Below are 20323 nucleotides of genomic sequence, written 5' to 3'. Positions count from 1 at the left end.
TTACCCTCAGGAGGATCACGAGGGCCACGAGGGTTACTTACCCTCGTAACCCTCACGAGGGTTACGAGGGTTAGTTACCCTCAAAAGGGTTACCTTCACGAGGGTTACCCTCACGAGGGTTACTTACCTTCGTAACCCTCACGAGGGTTACGAGGGTTAGTAACCCTCAAAAGGGTTACCTTCACGAGGGATACCCTCACGAGGGTCACGAGGGTTATGAGAGTTACCCCCACGAGGGTCACGAGAGTTACCCTCACGAGGGTCACGAGAGTTATCCTCACGAGGGTCACGAGAGTTGCCCTCACAAGGGTTACTAGGGTTAGCCTCACGAGGGTCACGATGGTTACCCAGGTCACGTGACCCCCCCGGGGTCACGTGACCTGGGGATACCCCCCGAGGTCACGTGACCCCTGTTGACGTCATCGCCACTGATGACGTCATCAGTGACGTCACTGATGACGTCACCGGCATCCCCATCGTCATCGTCATCATCACTGGTGACGTCATCAGTGACGTCACAGATGACGTCACCGGCATCCGCATCATCATCATCACTGATGGCGTCATCAGTGACGTCACTGATGACGTCATCGGCATAGTCACGTGGCCCCAGGTCACGTGATCCCCTTGACGTCACGTGACGCCCCAAGGTCACGTGACTCCCACAAGGTCACGTGACCCCCAAGGTAACGTGACCCCCCCCCCCGCCCTCCGAGGTCATTTGACCCATCCCCCAGTACCCTTCCCTCCTCCTCCTCAAGAGCTGCGCTCTAATTCGGCGTTACAGGGAGTTGTAAACGGCTTTCATTTTTTCCCTATGCAGTTCGAGCTATGCTCGTAAAATGATGCAGTTAGCGGTGACGTCAAAATGTCGTCACGATGCACTTTGACGATGCAATTAACTGAGTGGTCGAGGCGAAGCCAGAGATCAATCTGCATCGTAAAGGATGGCGACCCTAAGATATGCATCTCTACTGTTGGGTTCGCCAGCGGATCGAGTTCTTAGAGATCACCGGGATGCTTTCGAGACGAGCGATGCGAGGTTTGTGGGCGAATACCAATTGACCAAAGGGGTGACTCGCTGGTTGTGTGACAACTTCGCGGAAAGCTCCAGCGTTGTCTTGAAGGGCCCCGTGTGCTGACGGTCGAACAACAAGTCCTCGCAGCTCTACGCTTTTACGCCGCTGGCGGCTTCCAGGGAACCGTCGGGAGCGACGAAAACATTGGTGTTCTCCAGTACTCTGTGAGTCACGTACTTGGTGATGTCACCAACGCTATCATCGATTGCCTCGGATCGAAGTGGATGTGTTTCCAACAAACTCAAGCAGAGAAGGCGCTCACAAAAAGGAAGTTCTTCGAGCGATGCAAGTTCAGCGGCGTGATCGATAAATATTCTAAATACTCTTACACGAATTAACACGACTGTGTTTTCATTTGAGTGCTCCCCATATAAGCGATTTGGCTGAGCGAAAAGCCAAGCAAGCAACGGTAACAGGCTTAAGTTGAGCTAGTTCGTTCATACTTCAGGTAGAGAGAGAGAGCGAGATGTGCTTTATTTTAAAGCAACTACTTCAGGTCAGGCCAGCTGAACTAGAATAAACATACACATAAAGAAAAGACCATACACACCGTGGGACTAACAACTGATTTTCGTCTTCCCCCTCTTCTACTACGAGCCCAACTTGAGGGAAATATTCTCTTTTCTTCTTTTTTGCTTCCTACTTCACCGAAAACTTAACCCCCGAAGGAACATTTTGTTCTTTCTCGTGCAGTACGAGAGAAGTCGCACTAACGCAGTCAAACATAGTCAAAAAGTAAGATTTGTCGTTAGTTGTTTATACAGCAGGAGGTTAGCCTGCCTGAACATGGCGACATTGTTACCACCTGCAGATAAGCAATTTAGCCAGTGCAGTACGACTGCTAGCCCGGGGTCTTTAACGTGCATCACGCACAACGATGTAGAGGGGCTTAGAGCGATAAACCGGGGTTCCGGTCTGCACTCGAAAGTGACCCCCCTAAGGCGGCTGCCATTGTACGCAAATTTGACCACTCGTCACATGACCAAACCAAAGATGTGACGTCACAGGAAAGATGGCAGCGCCCATGCAGCGGCTGGCCCCAGCTGGGCCGGAGCATTGGCCGGAGCTTGTCGGATGCTTTGTTCGTTGTCGTTCGTCTCGGCGAGTTGATTTTAGACGCGGAAGCCGTCATATGAGGTTGTATGAGGCCGGTTGAAAGCGACTTCAGAGTTCGTGGCGTCTGACGTAAGTATAACGTGAAAATACGGAGGAACCGTGTGCATTTTGCTAGTGACCGACGGGGATATTGCCACGAAGGAGACAATCGGCCCTACGTTGCACGGACCTCGGATTGATTCGGACACCGCGAGGATAAATTTTAAGGCGACGTTTCTGTGCTCTCGTTGACCATCGGAACCTTCGAGATCTGCAGTAAAGCGTGTGCAATATATTTGGATACACAGTTTAGCGACGGAAATTGCGTGAGTCGTGCTTGGCAGTGTGCAATCGTGGTGCCGCTTCGTTCAAATGACCGAAGGCTCACTTTGGTTGTGCGGTGCACCGGAGAGCTGCCTTGCCGCTTTTAGTTCCCGTGCCGTGCTAAATGATACTGTCTTCTCAAATTGTTCCGGCGTAGACGTGCACTTTCACGGAGCACAGGTGTGCGGCGCGCCGAAGAGCTGCCTTCAAGCTGGTAGTTCCTGTGCCGTGTTTTAGGTGATGCTGTGCTGCCTACTTAATTGTTCTGGCGTAGACGTGCACTTTCACGGAGCACAGGTGTTGCAGTTCGTATTGATTCCGCTGGTCTGTCGCACGTTTTGTCGACACCAAAGTTTCATCAACACTCGTTACACGAATTGCAAGCTGTAGGGGCATTTCATCGCGCGTGTTACCTACCCAGTCCACCCGGTCACGCCGCTTTGCGACGGCAGTCTGCAGCGGCTCATTACCAGAAAAGTGGTCCCGCATCGATTTCAGTTCAGCTCGTCCACGGCAGTCGCCAGACCCCGAAGGAGAGGATTTATTCGGACAGAATGTCACTAAAGCAATGCAGCTTCTTTAGTGGTCAGGATAGACTCTTTTCTGTCTGTTTTGTTATATTGTCACGGATGCTTGCTCCAGTCCTATTTTCTATCACTGTTTACTATTCTGGAATGTTCCAGGGCCATGCTCAGCTGTCATTGTATGTTCTGGTGGAGGTGCTGCGCACTTTACCGATAGCCCTTCACTCTGCGTGGACCCTGGCGGCTCCTTAGCCGAGTTGCCCGATAACAAGACACGGGTGGCACATTATCCCGAGTCTTAAACCCCCGGCGAGCCGTGAACCAAGTCCGATCCCCAGCCCGGCAGAAAAACCGCAAGACGAGCGAGTACCACAAGGACGAAACTCGGAAATACACCACGAAAAACTTGAAATCCAAGCCAGTCGCTGCTACCAGCAAGAACCACCGGATTTAGGTCTTTTGCCAGAAAAACCGAAGCTGACTAAGCCAACAATGACAAACCTGTAGCAGCAAACCACGTCCGCTCCCACCATCGTTTGCATGCCCGTCGAACATCATACTCTGATGCCCTTTCACGCAAGGTGCATAAGATGTTGAGGGCTGGATTGAACAATATGACCGTGTCGCCCGCCACAGTGGGTAGATGGACAACCAGCTCCTGCAGAAACTATATTTCTCGTGGAAGAAACTGCGAGGCACTGGTTTGAGAACCACGAATCCTCCTTAATGTCGTGGGAAGTTTGCAAGATCGAGCTGAAGTGCACGTTCATCGGCCAACGTTGACGAGAGAGAGTCGAATTCCTGATTCTATCCAGGACACGGCCCCAACAAGAGCGTCACCACCTTCGTGGAGGATGTTTTGCCTCTGATCGAGCACCCACGCCAACCCTGATGCTACAGAAGACAAGAAGCTAAGAATCCCATGTCCCTCATGCGAGGGACAACACCTTCGGCAGCCTTGCCTGCAACTTCACGACAACAGTCGAAGGGTTCATATCAATGAGGCTTCCAACGTTGAATGTATACATTGCAGGCCCGAGCCTGTCACTATCAACAACTCCCCAGCGTCTCGACTCTCGAGTCATCCAGCTGCAACTTCGATGCCAGCCCCCCAGGCATACATGACATCATCCACAACGGTGTCCGGGAGGAGATAAGGAAGCTAGTTCCTGCCATCAGTTGCCCGGCTTTTATTTTGATCGCCGAGATTGTTTAGAAGTTCGACAGGTATTTTAACTGGAGACTTCTTCGAGCGAAGTGGCATCTGACGAACCGAGGGCGACTTATGCCACAAAGTCACAACGACCACCACCGGCTACCTGTTACTATTCAATGCCAATTCAACGAGATACCCCAACGCTGAAGCATCACCGACATCGGAAAGAATCAGTGTAGGTCCGCGCTGAACAAAGTACACCGAAGAATACGGAGGTACTGCGAATGATCGACCGAAAACCTCTCTGCTACCACTGCATGAGGCCGGCCATGTCTACTGGAGGTGCCCGTACCAATGAATTGGCTTGCAAGGGTTCATGCCGAACGACCCTCGACCACGTCTCGACGAGCGTCCGCGGAAGATTGAGGATTATCTTCGGCGGTCTTTGTCCCTGGTGCCGACATTACCCCGAAGCTCGTGATCTACTTCATCTGGACGGGAGATAAGCACGACAAAGCAGGTGAGCGGCAATGAAGGAGAGTTGATCTGGTGTCTGTTATAGTTCAAGGACAATACCTAATAATTTTCTGACACTAATTATCTGTGTCCACGCCACGAAGCACACAATTTCCAACTTTGACGGAGAATGCCGCTCAGTGACTTAAAGAAATAGAATGGTTGGTTGCTCTCAAAAGTGGACTGCAAGCATCACGAGACTTCACTTTGCCACACAAGACTTACACAAGTGGCAGTGGTTGTGGGATCCAGGATGAATCTCCATTACGAAATGGAAGTGAAATGGCTTGGATAGCAAACAAACATTGTGGCCAGCTATCAAGTCAACGTTACAGCAAAAGGCACAGCCACATAACCAATACATGCCCGAGCTTGCTACATTGATGCAGAAAACTACCAGGAAAATTTTGCGGATTAGAAGCCAGCCCTGCAGCTTGTGGGGACCCTCTCCCTGGCTCCTCCGCTCTCCGTGACCTTGCCGGTCCCCGCCGCCGTATTGTCGGGCGCTCCTTCGTTCCCTGTGACCTTCCCGTTTCCAGTCGCCGTCCTGTCGCGGAACGTCCGAGCTCTCCGGGAGGTACGGGGCAAGCGCCCCCTCACCCAGCGCTGACGTCGGAGGGTCGGCTCGCAGCAAGGTTCCCGATTGGACGGTCGGCGGGACAAGGACTTGGGAAGGTCTTAAAAGGGGAACGGAGACAAAGGAAGGGGCCTTTGGCTTGGGCTGCCGACTACACAAGGGACCGGTCACGGAGGCGAGCTCGGACGGCGCTGGACGCTGGCGCAGGGAGTGCGGGCACTACGTCGAGTGGTGGACTCGACAAACGGACCGGACAGCGACCCTGGACGACGACGTCCCCATGACGCGGTGTGGACGACCACCGCTGGGACTCGGAGAAGCTGCTGTGGCAGCGGACTCTCCCCCGGCCTCGCTGATGACCGTCCCCCGATCCCGAAATCCCCCAAGGCAATGAGTGAGTGAATAAACCCTTTTGCCGAGAGCGAAACATTGAAGTGTCATATTCATCCGGAGACAGGGTTTGTGGGAATCGGAACTAGAAAAAGCCCGCAAGCTTCAGTGCATCAGGTGTCAGTGGCCGCACATGGCGTATGATTACAAGACGACATGAATCGGTCAAAGTTGCTACTCGACCAAACTGAACACCGACGTGCCAGGAGCGTCATCCCACAACAAGGTCCCCAGGTATTACGACTCAACGCCTGACAGGAGACTGTCGCAGAAAGAACTCGTTCTGGAACCATTAACTAAGAATCAATAATTGTGTAATCCAGTGGAAATAAACATATTTGATACACTAACCAGATAAACACATTTCCGCTTGCCTTTACACCTCGAGAGTTTATACACCAAGAATTGTGTTCACCGCACGCGCAGGTCCTTTTGAGGACACTCGCATCTCTGACCCTTCAATAATAATGAATGGGACATACCAGACTGGCAGACTTGTTGCATTGGGCTGCACCCATTCCACTTTTCCTGAACATGTGGCACATCCAAAATACCAACTCCAGTGATGTGAAAATGTTATTTATTAATTTATCCCTTCAGGGGCCTTCGTAGGCATTGCAGAGAGGATACTTAAAACTACGCACATGATAATAACATTAAAGCACACAGCTGTAACTTGTTAATTGCAAAAATAAACACACCTCTGAGCATATACTTTAAAAATATGTGTTGATGCATTGTTATATAGCAGGTATGACACAATAGACCCTTTGCAGAACCCCATCACGCAACACACTGTTACCATTTTTTTTCGTGTAAAGCACACAAATGGGCCCATGTTCATGTCGAATGCTAATGCAGTATTCGAGTCCAATAGGTGCTGAGCCGAGTTCACAGTGATGGCGGACATAACATTCTTGTCGAACAAATGACGAAAGTATGAAAGCCTGGGGTAATTAGAGTAGTAGCTACTGTAATTTGTTTCATCAAATTTTGGCAAACGGCAAAGGCTACAGTCTCGGTGAGCCAATATGCACGTTGGAGAGAGGCACATGACAATGTGTCATTCAAAGTGCTCGTCTGCACAGATTTGTCACACACCTTCGCTCTGTCTCTCTGATTGGCTCGAGAGGGCTGTGGCGGTTACCCTTTTCCAGGTTACAATGATACAAAGTATAAGCAACCCACACTTTTCAAAAAAGTCTATTGAAGAAACTGAAAGGAATGGTCAACATTTTTCAACAAGACTGCTCTTCAGGCAAGAGATGAACACAAATATGAATCATCTTATCCAGGTAATTAGAACAAGTAAATAATTGAACGACTAATACAATGCACTCTTGATGAAAAAAAGTATTGCTGCAATTAATCCTACGAAAGAGAAAAAGGTGCAGTTAATCTATGCATAGGGGGGGATCGGTGGCCGAGTGGGCTGAAGCGCACACTGTTACGTTTCTCCGGGAGAATCGACGAATCCGGAGACCGACGTTTATTTGGCAGCGTTTATTGTTCGGCAGCCGGAACCAAAAGAGCACAAAGCTTGCCGGCGATGCCGCTTATATCGGCAGCAAGCACCAGAGGTACGCCCCCCTGACTCAGCAGTTCTGCTGCGGCCGCGACAGCGATAAGCGATAACATCGCATCGTAACAACTCCTCCCCCTTTTAGGGCGAAACCGCATAAAACAATTTTCCCGCCACTCTCCAGGTTTCAAGCACGTCCTTGGGAATGTTCGACAGACAAACGAACGGCGTAATCCTAGTGCTGCTTGCGCAGAACTTCACAGTCGTTGCTCGAAGAAACCTTCACAGCGTATACAGGTTCAGCTTGCGCTGATCCGAAGGGCGGGAAGTCCTGGAGACGCAGGGCCCAACACCGTCTGCGAAACTGGCCGGAAGCGTCGACGCGCGGCCCAACACCGTCACTGCAGTTTTCAGTGTCCTTGACTGGTCGGAAGCGTCGACTGTGCGGTCCGAGAGGAGCAGGAAGGAGCGGTGATGGCGATCCTTGCGACCATGAGCCAAAGTCGCCAGCGGCCCAGGAGTAGCAGCGGCTGTCACGTGCCGTCGGTGCCAGGACGTCGGGATGACAACAGAGGTCCGTCGTGCTTCTGAGGGGAATGAGAAGGGCCAACAACAACCAAGCACCACAGAAACTGCGGAGGCACCCGAAACGCCCTTTCCACTCACCGAGAGCACGAATTATTCAAAAGAAATAGGTTACAAAATATGCCCCAAACGCAGCCAGAATTTTTTGAAAATATCGTTCCCGATCTTTCGGGAATAGACAGCTAATGAATGAAATTGAATGGAACTAATTACAAATGTGCAGATGAGACAAAAGAAACAGAAAATCGCACTGTGCGCCGGTTAGAGCGCTCGGCTCAGACAATCTGCGTTCGCATGAAGCTTTCCTTTTTTATGTCGAACCAAGAAAGAATATTCCTGGAGGGTCAAGCTCCAGCGTAACAAGCGACCGTTTTTGGGGGACAGCTGCTGAAGCCATGTGAGCGGTCTATGATCCGTAATTAAAATAAACTCCGAACCATAGAGATAGCAGCGAAGCTTTTCTACAGCCCATACGAGACAAGCGCATTCTTTTTCGATGGTACTGTAGGCTTGCTCCCTTGAAGTTAGCTTCCTGCTGGCAAACAAAACGGGGTGCTCTTCCCCTTCATTTTCTTGGCTTAGAACGACGCCGAGTCCTTTTTCGCTGGCGTCGCACTGCACTAAGAAGGGTCTTGTGTAGTCAGGGCTGACTAATACGGGCTGAGTCGCCAAGGCTAACTTAAGAGCCTCAAACGCCTCTATCTTGCGATCGTCCCATTTGATCTTAGTGGGCTCAGTTTTCTTGAGCGCATCCGTCAGGGGACTCGCCTTTTCAGAGAACTGGGGAATGTACTGGTGGTAGTAATTCACCAGTCCGATAAAGGACATCAAATCTTTTTTTGTTTGTGGCAAGGGAAACTCTTTAATGGCCTGAACCTTGATTTCTTGTGGACGTCTCATTCCTTGACCGACTACGTGTCCGAGATACGATACTTCGCCTCGGCCAAACTTACACTTTTTCGCCTTGACTGTAAGTCCTGCGTCTTGCAGGCGCGAGAACACCTGTTCTAGGTGCTGAACGTGCTCTCTCCACGTGTCCGAAAATATAGCGACGTCGTCTAGGTACGGTAACGCAAAAGACTCGGTTCCGACCAGTACCAGATTCATCAGTCTCGAAAACGCATAGGGTGCGTTTTTCAGTCCAAAGCTCAGGACAAGCGGCTTAAAAACACCAAACGGGGTCATGAAGGCGGCAAGGTTACTGGCGTTCGCGGTAAGTGGCACTTGCCAGTAACCTCTAACGAGGTCGATGGTTGAGATGAACTTGGCTTTGCTTACTTTCTCAAGGCAAGTTTCGATATTAGGGATTGGGTAGACTTTTGTTACCGTTACCGCGTTTAACTTTCGGTAGTCCACACAGGGACGAGGTTCTTTTCCTGGAGTCTCTACCAGAATCATAGGAGACACGAAGTCGCTCTCGCACCGCTCAATCAACCCTAGCTCTAGCATTTGATCTACGGACTCCTTTAATAGCCTTTCTTGGCGGGGGGAAAAGCGATAGGCCTTACACTGAATATTTGACCGAGTCCTCACTTCGATGTCATGTTCGACTAGACTCGTTCTTCCGGGAATAGTTGAAAACAATTTTTGGTATTTGCCAATTAATGCCGTAAGATCCGAAAACTGGTTTTGGGAGAGCGTCTTATCGACTGCGGCCTCTACGACTTCGGCGATTGTCAGGATCCCGTCGGTTTTTCCCAGCTCAGGAATTCGTGTAGGAACTTCCTCTGGTTGGTTTAGTGCAATGCTGACTACTTGCACCCTTTCCACGTACGGCTTCATAAGGTTGCAATGGTATATGCGGACCTCTTTTCTGCGACCTGGCAGTTTTACCACGTAATTTGTCTCTGATAGCCTCTGCTGGACCGTTGCTGGTCCTTCCCATTGCAATTCCAACTTATGAGCCTTAGAAGACCTCAAAAGTAGGACTTTGTCACCCACCTTAAACGTTCGGAGGCGGCTGTTTTTGTCATAGTAGGTTTTACCTCGCGACTGCGCTTTTCCCAGGTTAGCCTCAACTAGCTCACGCGTTTTGTGGAGACGGTTTAGTAAGGAAAGCACATACTCCACCACTGTTGGGTTCTCGGCTTCACCCTCCCAGCCCTCGCGCAGCAACCGCAAAGGTGAACGCAAATTGCGTCCATAGACCAGTTCCGCTGGCGTGAAACCAGTTGACTCGTGAGCAACGGTTCGCAACGCGAAAAGCATAGCGGGCAATGCCAAGTCCCACTCTTTTTTCTGTTCGTGACAAAGGGCCCTGAGAATGCGCTTCATTACCGAGTGCGCTCTCTCTACGCTGTTACTTTGCGGGTGGCTTACAGAACTGTGAACAATCTTAATGCCACACCTCTCGAAAAAGCTGGTTGTTAGAGCACTGGTAAAAACACTACCCAGATCACATTGAATTTCACTAGGAAACCCGATCCGAGAAAAGACCGAGAGCAAGTTATCTACTACTTCGACCGATGTCTGCTCTTTCATTGGAACGGCTTCTGGGAACTTGCTGGCTGGGCATAATATCGTTAGAAGGTACCTAAAACCCGTCTTAGTTGTAGGTAGGGGTCCTACGACGTCTATCACTAGCCTTTTGAAAGGTTCCGTGATTATGGGCACTAGTGGCAGAGGCGCCTTTCGGCGCTCGTTTGGTCGTCCTGTTCTTTGGCAGGTGTCGCAAGAACGGACGAATTGCTCAGCCTCCTTAAAGCAGCCCGGCCAATAATATTCTGCCAAAAGCCTGCACTTGGTCTTTGTGATTCCTAGGTGTCCCGACCACCCTTCTCCGTGAGCAAGCTCGAGTAATGCAATTCTATACTTGGATGGAACGACAATCTGATCTACCTCGTTCCCCGATTTGTCCTTGAAACTACGGTAAAGAATGCCGTTGCTCATAAAGAAGGAGATGTTCGGCTTGATATCTTTTCCCACGCTATCACGACACTTTGAAAGACTCGGGTCGGATGACTGTTCGGCGATAAGCGTAAGCTTATCTACACCGGCTAGCGCACGAAAATTGCTGCTCTCCGGCGAAACCAGCGTGGTCATGTCAGCTCCTTCGTTCGGCTCTTTATCGGGCCCGCTGCTGGTTTTACCAGTCGACGCGCGCGCTTCCGTCTGAAGTGTTTCCGGCACTGCACTAGTTGTCATTGAGCGCGTGACGACTAGAACAGGATTCATGTCAAGCGGTATACCCGACTCGCTCAATTGCCTTGCAGTTCTGTTTGACAGTATGTACGGACAGTTTGGAAGCACTCCGTCAGAAACAGCTGCTTCCGTTTCCACTACTCCGAAAGGTCCGTTTAGTTTTACCTTAGCGACGGGCAGACTAACTGCCCGATTTTCCAAGGCCTGACGGATCCACACACAGTCGCCTGTAAAATGTTCTTGCTCCACTAGCGAAGAGTGTACCAGATCATACGTGGCGCCGGTATCTCGTAAACCTTTGCAGAATTTACCATTTACTTTCATGTCGTACAGATACGGCCTGAGTAAGTCCTCCGCTTCTCCCAGACACAAGTTAACGGGAGCAACTTTAGGGACGCGGCAACCAGAAGCGACATGACCAGGCTGTTTACACCTGTAGCACACTATTGGTTTACGCTCCTCGAACGCCTTCATTTTACGTTTGTTTTCGTCTGAATCAGACACTCCCTTTGTCGGTACTTCACTCTCTTTGCCCTTTTCGGCGCCTTTCTTCACGAACGTGCGAGGTCCGCATCGTTCGTAGAAACGGTTTGAGCTACGGTTTTCTTCAACAACTTTCTTCCCGTGCCTAGAGCAGTGCTCATCCGCGTAATCTGCAGCTTTTTGCACCGTTTCTACTTCCGGTCTATCCTGAATCCACTCCTTTAGACCTGTCGGAATACAGGAGAGAAACTGCTCTAGTGCTATCTGCTCCAGCACCTTTTCACGATCCTCGTAAGAGTTGACACCACGGAGCCAACTTTCCAGAAAGCCTTTAAGCTTATAAGCGAACTCCGCGTAACTTTCGTCCGGTCCTTTCCTTGTCTCTCGAAATTTCTGTCGAAAAGCTTCAGGCGACAACCTGAACTTCCTAAGCAGGCATGACTTTACGGACGCGTAGTCATCGGCTGCTGTAGGATCTAGTCGGGCCAAAACGTCGGCCACCTCCGCTGGCAGTAAACTCAAGAGCCTTTGAGGCCAGCTCGACTCTACAAGACCCATCTTAACGCAAACCCGTTCGAAATTTACTAAATAGAGACCCATGTCTCCGCCGACGCGAAAAGGTTGCAAAAGGGCTCGCATGTCAAACTTTTTCGAGCTGTTATCCACCACAATGGCCTCACCAGCGTCAAAGTTACGTTGAAGCATTTCTAGCTCAAGTTTTTCTCGAGCAACGCGAAGCCCTTCTTGAGCCGCGTGAAGTTCCGCTTCCCTTTGTCTCTTCTGCACCTCGCTCCAACACTCGGAAATTTCGTCGGTGCCCGCGCCACAATCTTCAATGGCCTTGATAATCTCGGGCTTTCTCATGGCCTTGACCACTTTAACACCCAGCTCTTCCGCTAAGAGCATTAAATCGGGCTTCACAATCGCCGCGAGATTTATCGGATCCATGTTCAGAAATTTCCAAAAAAGTTTGGCTACTTTTGCCCAGCGCCCGTATCAACCGTTTGGCGACACCACAGAACTAACTGCCTTAAACACTTAAGCTGCTCGGTGAACGGAAAGGAAGCCTCAGGCACTCACCGACAGCACCCATGGAACCCGGCGTCGTCGATCCATCCCACCGCTGCCACCAGCTGTTACGTTTCTCCGGGAGAATCGACGAATCCGGAGACCGACGTTTATTTGGCAGCGTTTATTGTTCGGCAGCCGGAACCAAAAGAGCACAAAGCTTGCCGGCGATGCCGCTTATATCGGCAGCAAGCACCAGAGGTACGCCCCCCTGACTCAGCAGTTCTGCTGCGGCCGCGACAGCGATAAGCGATAACATCGCATCGTAACAACACCCAGCTCGCCGCGCGTGGAGCGAAAGCTCGCGCAGCAGAACCCAGGGATCCTGGGTTCGAGCCCCACCCCTGCCCGTTTCGATCTGGATGAGCATCGTACCGGCGTGCGGTCGTGTATCACTACTGCGTGAGCACGTTAAAGACCCCAGGTTAGCAGTCGTACTGCACTGGCAAAATTGCTCATCTACAGTGTAAACCAGTGTCGCCTCATCCTGGCAGACCAACCTTACACTGTATAAACACTAAACGTCCAATTTGACTTTTGATTTAATCTATGCATACACCAAAACAGTAAAACATTAAAAAAAATCGCAAGGGTGCAGGCGAGCTGGTGAATATTAACCATGTTGAATTAACTTCAGTGTGGGGTAGAAAATAAACAGCAAAACGTAGAACGGACAGAAAATAGACAGGACGACGTCTCAGGCTCAGACGTCGTCCTGTCTATTTTCTGTCCCTTCTACGTTTTGATGTTTCTTTTCTACCCCAGTCTCAGGTTAATTCAACATGACCAAAACAGTTGTTCTTATTGCAAGTCAAACAACTTTGAAGCAGGTGCCAGCAACGATTTATTCATCCCCACACTCAATAAGACGTCATGCTCGTAACTGAAAATAAGTGTGCACTTCGCACTCACCAAAAAAGGAAGAAAAGCGATCGAATGTAGAATCGTCGATTAGCACAAAGGGTTAAAGATCGCAGGAGCTTCCTCGCTAAAAGTTGCTGTGATTATGCAGTTACCTAGGGTTGAAACAAATTCCCCTAGCCCCTACATCCGACGCACACAATTCGCGTCGATTCTCAGTCATTCCCACGTTCAAACAAAGCTAAGAGAATGCGAAAATTTCATGCTAAAAGCACTCAAAGTTCTACCGATCCTCGAACAGATCCCGAATCCGAGCACCGGTACAGCGACACGGCTGAGGCTGTCTCACATGTGTTAATATCCAGATGATCCAGAGCGATCTTGCGCAAAAAGGGTATAACGTCTCATTCCTTCATATTTTCACATTATACCTGCGTCAGCGAGCACGAAAAAGCCCGAAATCATCGGAAAGCAGCTGCACATCACGGCTGCCGCGCACCGAACAAACTCGCATCCACCAGCTCTGCGCGCTGCCATCTTACCTGTGACGTCACTGCTCTTGGGAGGTCACGTGACGAGTGGTCACATTTGCGTAAAACATGGCGGCAACCGGCGGGTGCCACTTCCGAACTTCCGATTGATCACTCTAACCGCTCATTCACACTGGAAGCGGATCCGCGTTCGCAAAGCGGTTGCGAACGCGGTCGTGTAAAGATCCAGTACAATTGCACGCGCACTCGATGACATCAGGTGCGCGTGCAATTGTACTGGATCTTTATACAACAGCGTTCGCAACCGCTTTGCGAACGCGGATCCGCTTCCAGTGTGAATGAGCGGTAAGCCCCTCTACCTCGTTGATCACGCAGTACACGACCGCACGCCGGTACGATGCTCATCCAGCAGATCGAAACGGGCAGGAGCGGGATTGAACCCAGGATCCCTGGGTTCTGCAGCGCGAGCTTTCGCTCCACGTGCTCCGAGCTGGTGTGCGCTAGCCTACTCGGCGATTCTCCGAAATTCCCTGTAGGGAAAAAAAGAACGATGTAGTTTCAACTCAATCGCCACTGTTCGGCGACGTCACCGGACACGTCACGGTGCAGTTCTCTTCCGATGTAGTTTCTTGGTGATGGAGATTAGGCTCATCCCACCGGCGACGTCACGATGCAGTTTCTCCACCGCTTTTTCCAGCATAGACAGACTGAAGGGCACTCTTCTTATGCTGCTTCGCCTTCGTTCCTTATGCCATAAAAATAAGGGCGGAAAAATTAACGCCACGTATGAAACAATAAAAAAAAGTTTAGTTCATGGTCGGATTGGTTTGTGGATACAATTAGTCCAATACAATTAGTCCAATAATTAATTAGTCAAATCATTTAGCTTTGTTATTAGCATCTTTTGTGTACCTGCATGAAATACAGCACCCAACGAGAAGACATGTGAAGAACGCTGCAACTGCTGGACCATAGAACATTTAATGTCACCAAAATCCTGGGCCGGAGACACTTGGCGGTATCAGTGTATCGTTTTGAAAGCGCTACAAAAACACGTCGGGGAGACTGGACTTCTGGACCAACTTTGAGTGCGTGCGCGTGTGATCTGTGTGTATACCATTCTTTCTTTTTAGATTGTAGGCGCGAAACGTCCACACGGACTAGGGCCTGAGTAATGCAGAGTCTCGGCCAACATCTGGGCCCGTTTGCTCGAAGCACTAACCGCGGCTAAAGTTAGCCGCAGTACCTAGGAGAGGGATTTTGAGATCACGTGACTGGCTCGGTAGGGATGCGGGGAAACATGGCGGTGCCCCAGTGAGTGAGCGCCGCTCGCTTTGGAGCTAATACATGCCTTGCACGTACGTCACATGATGACGTCAAACACCGGTATCTACCATGCTGGTGGTTGACTCGACGGCCCTTCGCAGCGAGAGCCATTAGGTAAACTGCGCCGTGCTCGGCTGTAGCAATTACCCCGTATCCCGATGGTCGTCCGATCGTTTCGTCGGCATGCCCCGCGAGACAGAGTAGCCGTCAAGTTAGATGAAAGTACGAGCGGCAGGAAAGGGATGCGGCCGCGGATTATCGAGTTTGCGGGACGCATTTCATAGCGGCGAACGACGACACTTTTCTACCGTTGTTTACGTTCACGCACGCCTTTGCATCGGCTTTTGCTCGTTTGTGGTGTGTATGGCCTTTGACCCTCGTTGCATAACGCCGTTTTCACGCTTCGAGCGCACCTTCGGGGCTCCCGCCCGAATACGGGCGAGTGTCGCGCCGCGAGCCCGGTCCGACGGCGATCGGTCGGCGGCGGCCCACGTGTGTAAGCTCGCCGAGCCGCCGCCGCCGGGTCATCGGTTTGTGCCGTCCGCGAGGCGGTAACCTTTGCAAGGAGCGAAAGTATGCGGAGGAGCCGGTTAGGATAACATCATAATATAAGCCCTGAGAGACAATGAGAGTTTCTAGTCCGTTATTTGATTTATCCTTTTCTCATGGTTAAGGTTATGACGGTAACATTGCGTTGTTTACCAATATTTCGCAAAATCGTAACAATTTTTCTACAAGCGACTCCTAGAGCCACTCGTCAAATAATGAAGCACGCAGAGCTGTGTTCTTTTCTTGGCGACACGGCAGCCCCTCGCGTCAAAACTTGGTCGGCGGCATTTCGAAACTTTTTGCTCGTAGGGCAATCGCACAAATGCCGAAAAATTCCGCATGTACTGGACAAACGTCATCATCGTAAGCTCAGCACGTTTTTCTAAGTTCACGGTACCTTTGTTGAAAATGTGGTGCATTTTAGCGCATGTCCGGGCCGATAGCGGCATCCTACGCCTTGGTAAGCGCGGTGTGAAGTCAACCACCAGTATGGTGCGGGGCCCCGTCCTTCCCTAGATGTTCCCTAGCGCGACGTCACTTGCAAGGCATGTATATGTCGTTGTGGTTGCAATATCGGAAGCGGTTGTCAGCAACGAATGGTGCAGGAGGCTTTCGCTTTGCCTTACCTCACTTAAACCGCAAAGCATGGGCAATGACATCGCCGCATTTTTTAGATAGTGTTTCGATTCTGGGCACTCCTAAACCTAAATGAACGCGATAATTGTCGGCATAGCAACGTCTTTGGAAAGCGGATTGTTGATAGCCACTGATCTCTATATCTATTTGCTGGATCGCGTTTGACCAGCTCCGCCTATGGACCGGAATGTGGTCACTGGCGGCCATCTTTAGGTAGAGTTATATCATCTCTAGCCATCATAGTAATATGGCGGACAGCGTAATGGCGGCAGGGTGCTATAAAATAGCCGTGCATCTAGTACACTGTACCGTGGGAGATATTTCGTGCTTGATTGAAGTTGTTCGACGACGCAGATTCTTGAAACCCGGCGTGAACGGTAGCCTCATCTTTGAGGGCCCGGAGAAAGTTCTACGAAAGCGCAGCACGGGGGGGAAAGCAGCGCAGCTCGCATCGAAAGCAGACTCCATACCGGCGTCTGCTTTCGATGCTAATTTTGATGCGACTTTTGATGCGAGCTGTACTGCTTTTCCCGCGGTGCTGCGATTTAGTGAAACTTTCACCGGGTCCTCAAAGATCGGGCTACCGTTCACGCTGGGTTTCAAAAACATGTTTCGTCAAACAATTTCAATCAAGCACGAAATATCATCCACCCTATTTTGACGGCAGCCTGCCACCACACCTGCCAAAACGCTGTCTGCCATGGATGAATGACAGTGGCTGCAGGAGCTGTACCTTGGCTAGAGGTAATATAACTCTACCTAAAGATGGCCGCCAGTGACCGCATTCGCAGAGCGGGCAAACGCGATCCAGCAATTGTCATTGAGATCAGTGTTGATAGCACACAAAAGCAGACGGCGTCCCAACAGACCTTTTTTTCTAAATTATCCAAGCACCGAGGTGCATGCTACGACTGTAGTTGCACGCGTCGCACGTGCTGGCGTCTGCAGTAGTAATCGTTCTAAAGCAAAAAGTATAAAAAAAATTTTGCCTCGCACGCGCGTTCGTGAAAGCCTTATTATGATTTTTTACTTTAAATCTTTTATAAGAGGAAGGCCAGCGCGTGTGAACCGTAGAATTACACTTCCAGCATTCTCCTCGCGATGCTTAGATAATTTAGAAAAGTGTCTCTCGGGACGCTGTCTGCTTTTGTGTGCTATCAACAATCCGCTTTCCAAAGACGTTGCCATGCCGACAATTATCGCGTTCGTTTAGGCTTAGGAATGCCCAGAATCGAAACACTATCTAAAAAATGCGGCGATGTCATTGCCCATGCTTTGCGGTTTAAGTGAGGTAAGGCAAAGCGAAAGCCTCCTGCATTATTCGTTGCTGACTAACGCGCCCGATATGGCAGCTACAACGACATATTTGTTCCAAAGCGACCGGCGCTCGCTCACTGGGGCACCGCCATGTTTCCCCGCATCCCTACCGAGCCAGTCACGTGATCTCAAAATCCCTCTCCTAGGTACTGCGGCTAACTTTAGCCGCGGTTAGCGTTTCGAGCAAACGGGCCCTGGGTGCTGTTACTCAGGCCCTATGTCAGTGTGGATTTTTCGCGCCTATAATCTAAAAATAACGAATATTATTATGGCGTCAGGAACTAGTGATGGACCGAATCTGCCGAACTTTAGATTCGGCAAAGTTCGGCAAATGCCGAACTTTTGAAGAAAGGTTCGGCAAAGATTCGGCGCAAATTCGGCAAATGTCTGCGCACGCGCGAGAACGTGACGGGGCCATGGATTGCAAATGGACGCCGTGCAGTCGTGCGGTTACCATCGCACAGTTTAGTACAACCAGCGGTTACGGCGCGGTGTGAAGTAGGCAACACGGTAACTACGCGTTTCTGAGCCGGATGTGGTCCTCTTCAATATTTTCTGCCTCAAGAATAGAAGATCGACCAGTAATTTACGCAATCCACTTTGCAAGTGACAAATGGTGTGGTACATTATGGATAACGTGATTTTCATTTGACCTTCCCAGTTATGCAACGAGGTAGTTGAAACATTGGCCGACAATTACTTTAAAGCACTCCTCGCAGTTATAAAAATCCTGTTTCCGGCTCATAAGTAGCGTGTGCTACAACCAAATAATAATTCCTTTTCAGTTAGAGTTATTTCACGATTTTCATGTATCTGCATAAAACTAAACACACAACTATAATGCTGGACGTTGCACATCCGACATTTCCCATCTTCCTAAACGTCCGTGTGTGTCCTAACATCCGAAACCGGCATTTTAAGGGTTAAAAACGAGACGTTGCGAATATGGGACGCACACTTCCATGCAATGCTGACGTTAAGTGACTTAAATCGAAAAACAGGCATATTTACAATAATAATATTTTATCTCTTTTGGTAAAGGCTAAGCAACGTTGCGTTCGTTTTCGCGCACGAAACGGTGACTCCCAAAGAAAGCAAGAACGCAGTGGTATTGGTGGTATTGCCTTCATTTTAACAACTTGCAGGCTTGCGCTGATGATGCATCAAAACCGAAACTCTCTTGGCGTGCTTCATGACTGCGCCACGCTCGCTACTTCCCAACCTCGTTGTCACGCCACTTCTGCAAGACGTCGCTGTAAAATTGCCAGTAAACGCACAAAAACGACATCGATATCAACGTTAAGTCTGGTAACATGTATTTTTGCCGAATCTTTGCCGAATCCTTAGAAAAGTTTGGCAAAAGTTCGGCATTGCCGAATCCCAAGATTCGGCGCCGAACTTTCGATTCGGCAGAAGTTCGGCCTATCACTATAAGGAACAAAGCAGCATAGGAAGAGTGCCCTTCAAACGACAATAATAATAGTTATTAAAAGCTGCCGGACCTCCGCTGGAAACTTTGAGGCACGGTAAAGTAGTCGTCGCGATAAAAAATCCAAAGAAACAAAATGAATAGCCTAACGGTCGTCGCCGGCGTCATGAGGCCTCGCCGAGTGCGGAGTATAACGGTCTTGCAGTGCGGTATATATTGTGCATTCTTACTTTTCATTGAGACTACGTCGAATTCTGACGCCAAGACTCCCTCCCTCCTTCGTTCCAACGCGTTGTTTGTTATTGAATTAACAAATCAGCTTCAAATAAGTGTCGTGGCATCCTCAAGGGTAAAGAAACAAAAAAGGAAACAAACAAGGAACATCGTGAGCAACACCTGTCATCAAAGAACACGCCGCTCCAGAACGGCTTCCTTCTTATTTTTACTTTTTTTTATTCACTTTGTTACTTCATTTTCTTGTTGTTGGGTCCGACTGTTCTCTTCTTTGTAACGATGCCGACTGTGGCAACCGTTCTGGTCATACGATTGGCGCTTGTTTTCTCACGCGATGGTGTGGTCCGACCGATTAACCAATTAGTTTGCTAGAATGGTGTCACGAGGTATAAAATGGCGGATCAAATAACAATAATAGATGCGAAGCGTGCAGTTCTGCTTGTTTAGCCCCCTCGGCGCTTTATTTTTCCAGAGGCGAGCATCACAGTGCCATGGCGTTTAACTTGTGCCGTCTTCATGACGCCATGAAAGACCCTCTCGAAGCAATTAACTTGCTTCAGGGCATGGGCCTGGTTTTGGGTTCTTGTGCATGCCCAGTGCGAAGCTGCGATGATGCTGCAAGTCCGCGCTAGATCTGCGGTTGGCTACTCGTGGAGGTAGGGTGTGTGGATGACTCGTGAGGTGCCTAAGAAGAAGCCGGTCAAGGTTCAGTGCCGGGGCGAGGTCTCGGTACGGAGCGGTTACTTTTTCGAGGGATCACTGGGATCGCACCTGACGCTTCCCCAACTCAGGAAAATCATCTACCTCTGGTGCCAGAACCTACCGTTCGCCGTCATATCAGCGGGAGACTGATGTCGCAAGTAAAACAATAACTGATTGGACGAGCCTTCGTCGGGAGGTTGTGGAAAATGCAGTCTTTACGCATTCAGAGATGATTGGCGGCGAAGGCGTGACTGTAGAACTAGACGAGAGCAGGGGCGGATTTAGAGGGGGGATCCGGATGTCCTGCCCCCCCCCCCC

At 50.1% G+C, this 20323-nt stretch overlaps 1 protein-coding gene across 1 annotated transcript; it reads right to left on the bottom strand.

The window, feature by feature from the left end:
* Window positions 1–7111: 7111 nt before the first annotated feature.
* Window positions 7112–12608, bottom strand: LOC120849269. The gene has a single exon (XM_040221459.2). The coding sequence runs from the start codon at window positions 12338–12340 to the stop codon at window positions 8030–8032; it is 4311 nt and encodes a 1436-aa protein (XP_040077393.1). The 5' UTR covers window positions 12341–12608; the 3' UTR covers window positions 7112–8029.
* Between the last annotated feature and the right edge of the window lie 7715 nt (window positions 12609–20323).

The sequence above is a fragment of the Ixodes scapularis genome, unplaced genomic scaffold (assembly GCF_016920785.2).
Source record: "Ixodes scapularis isolate PalLabHiFi unplaced genomic scaffold, ASM1692078v2 ptg002456l_1__unscaffolded, whole genome shotgun sequence".
Lineage (NCBI taxonomy): Eukaryota > Metazoa > Arthropoda > Arachnida > Ixodida > Ixodidae > Ixodes > Ixodes scapularis.
This window is presented reverse-complemented; position numbering and strand designations above follow the sequence as displayed.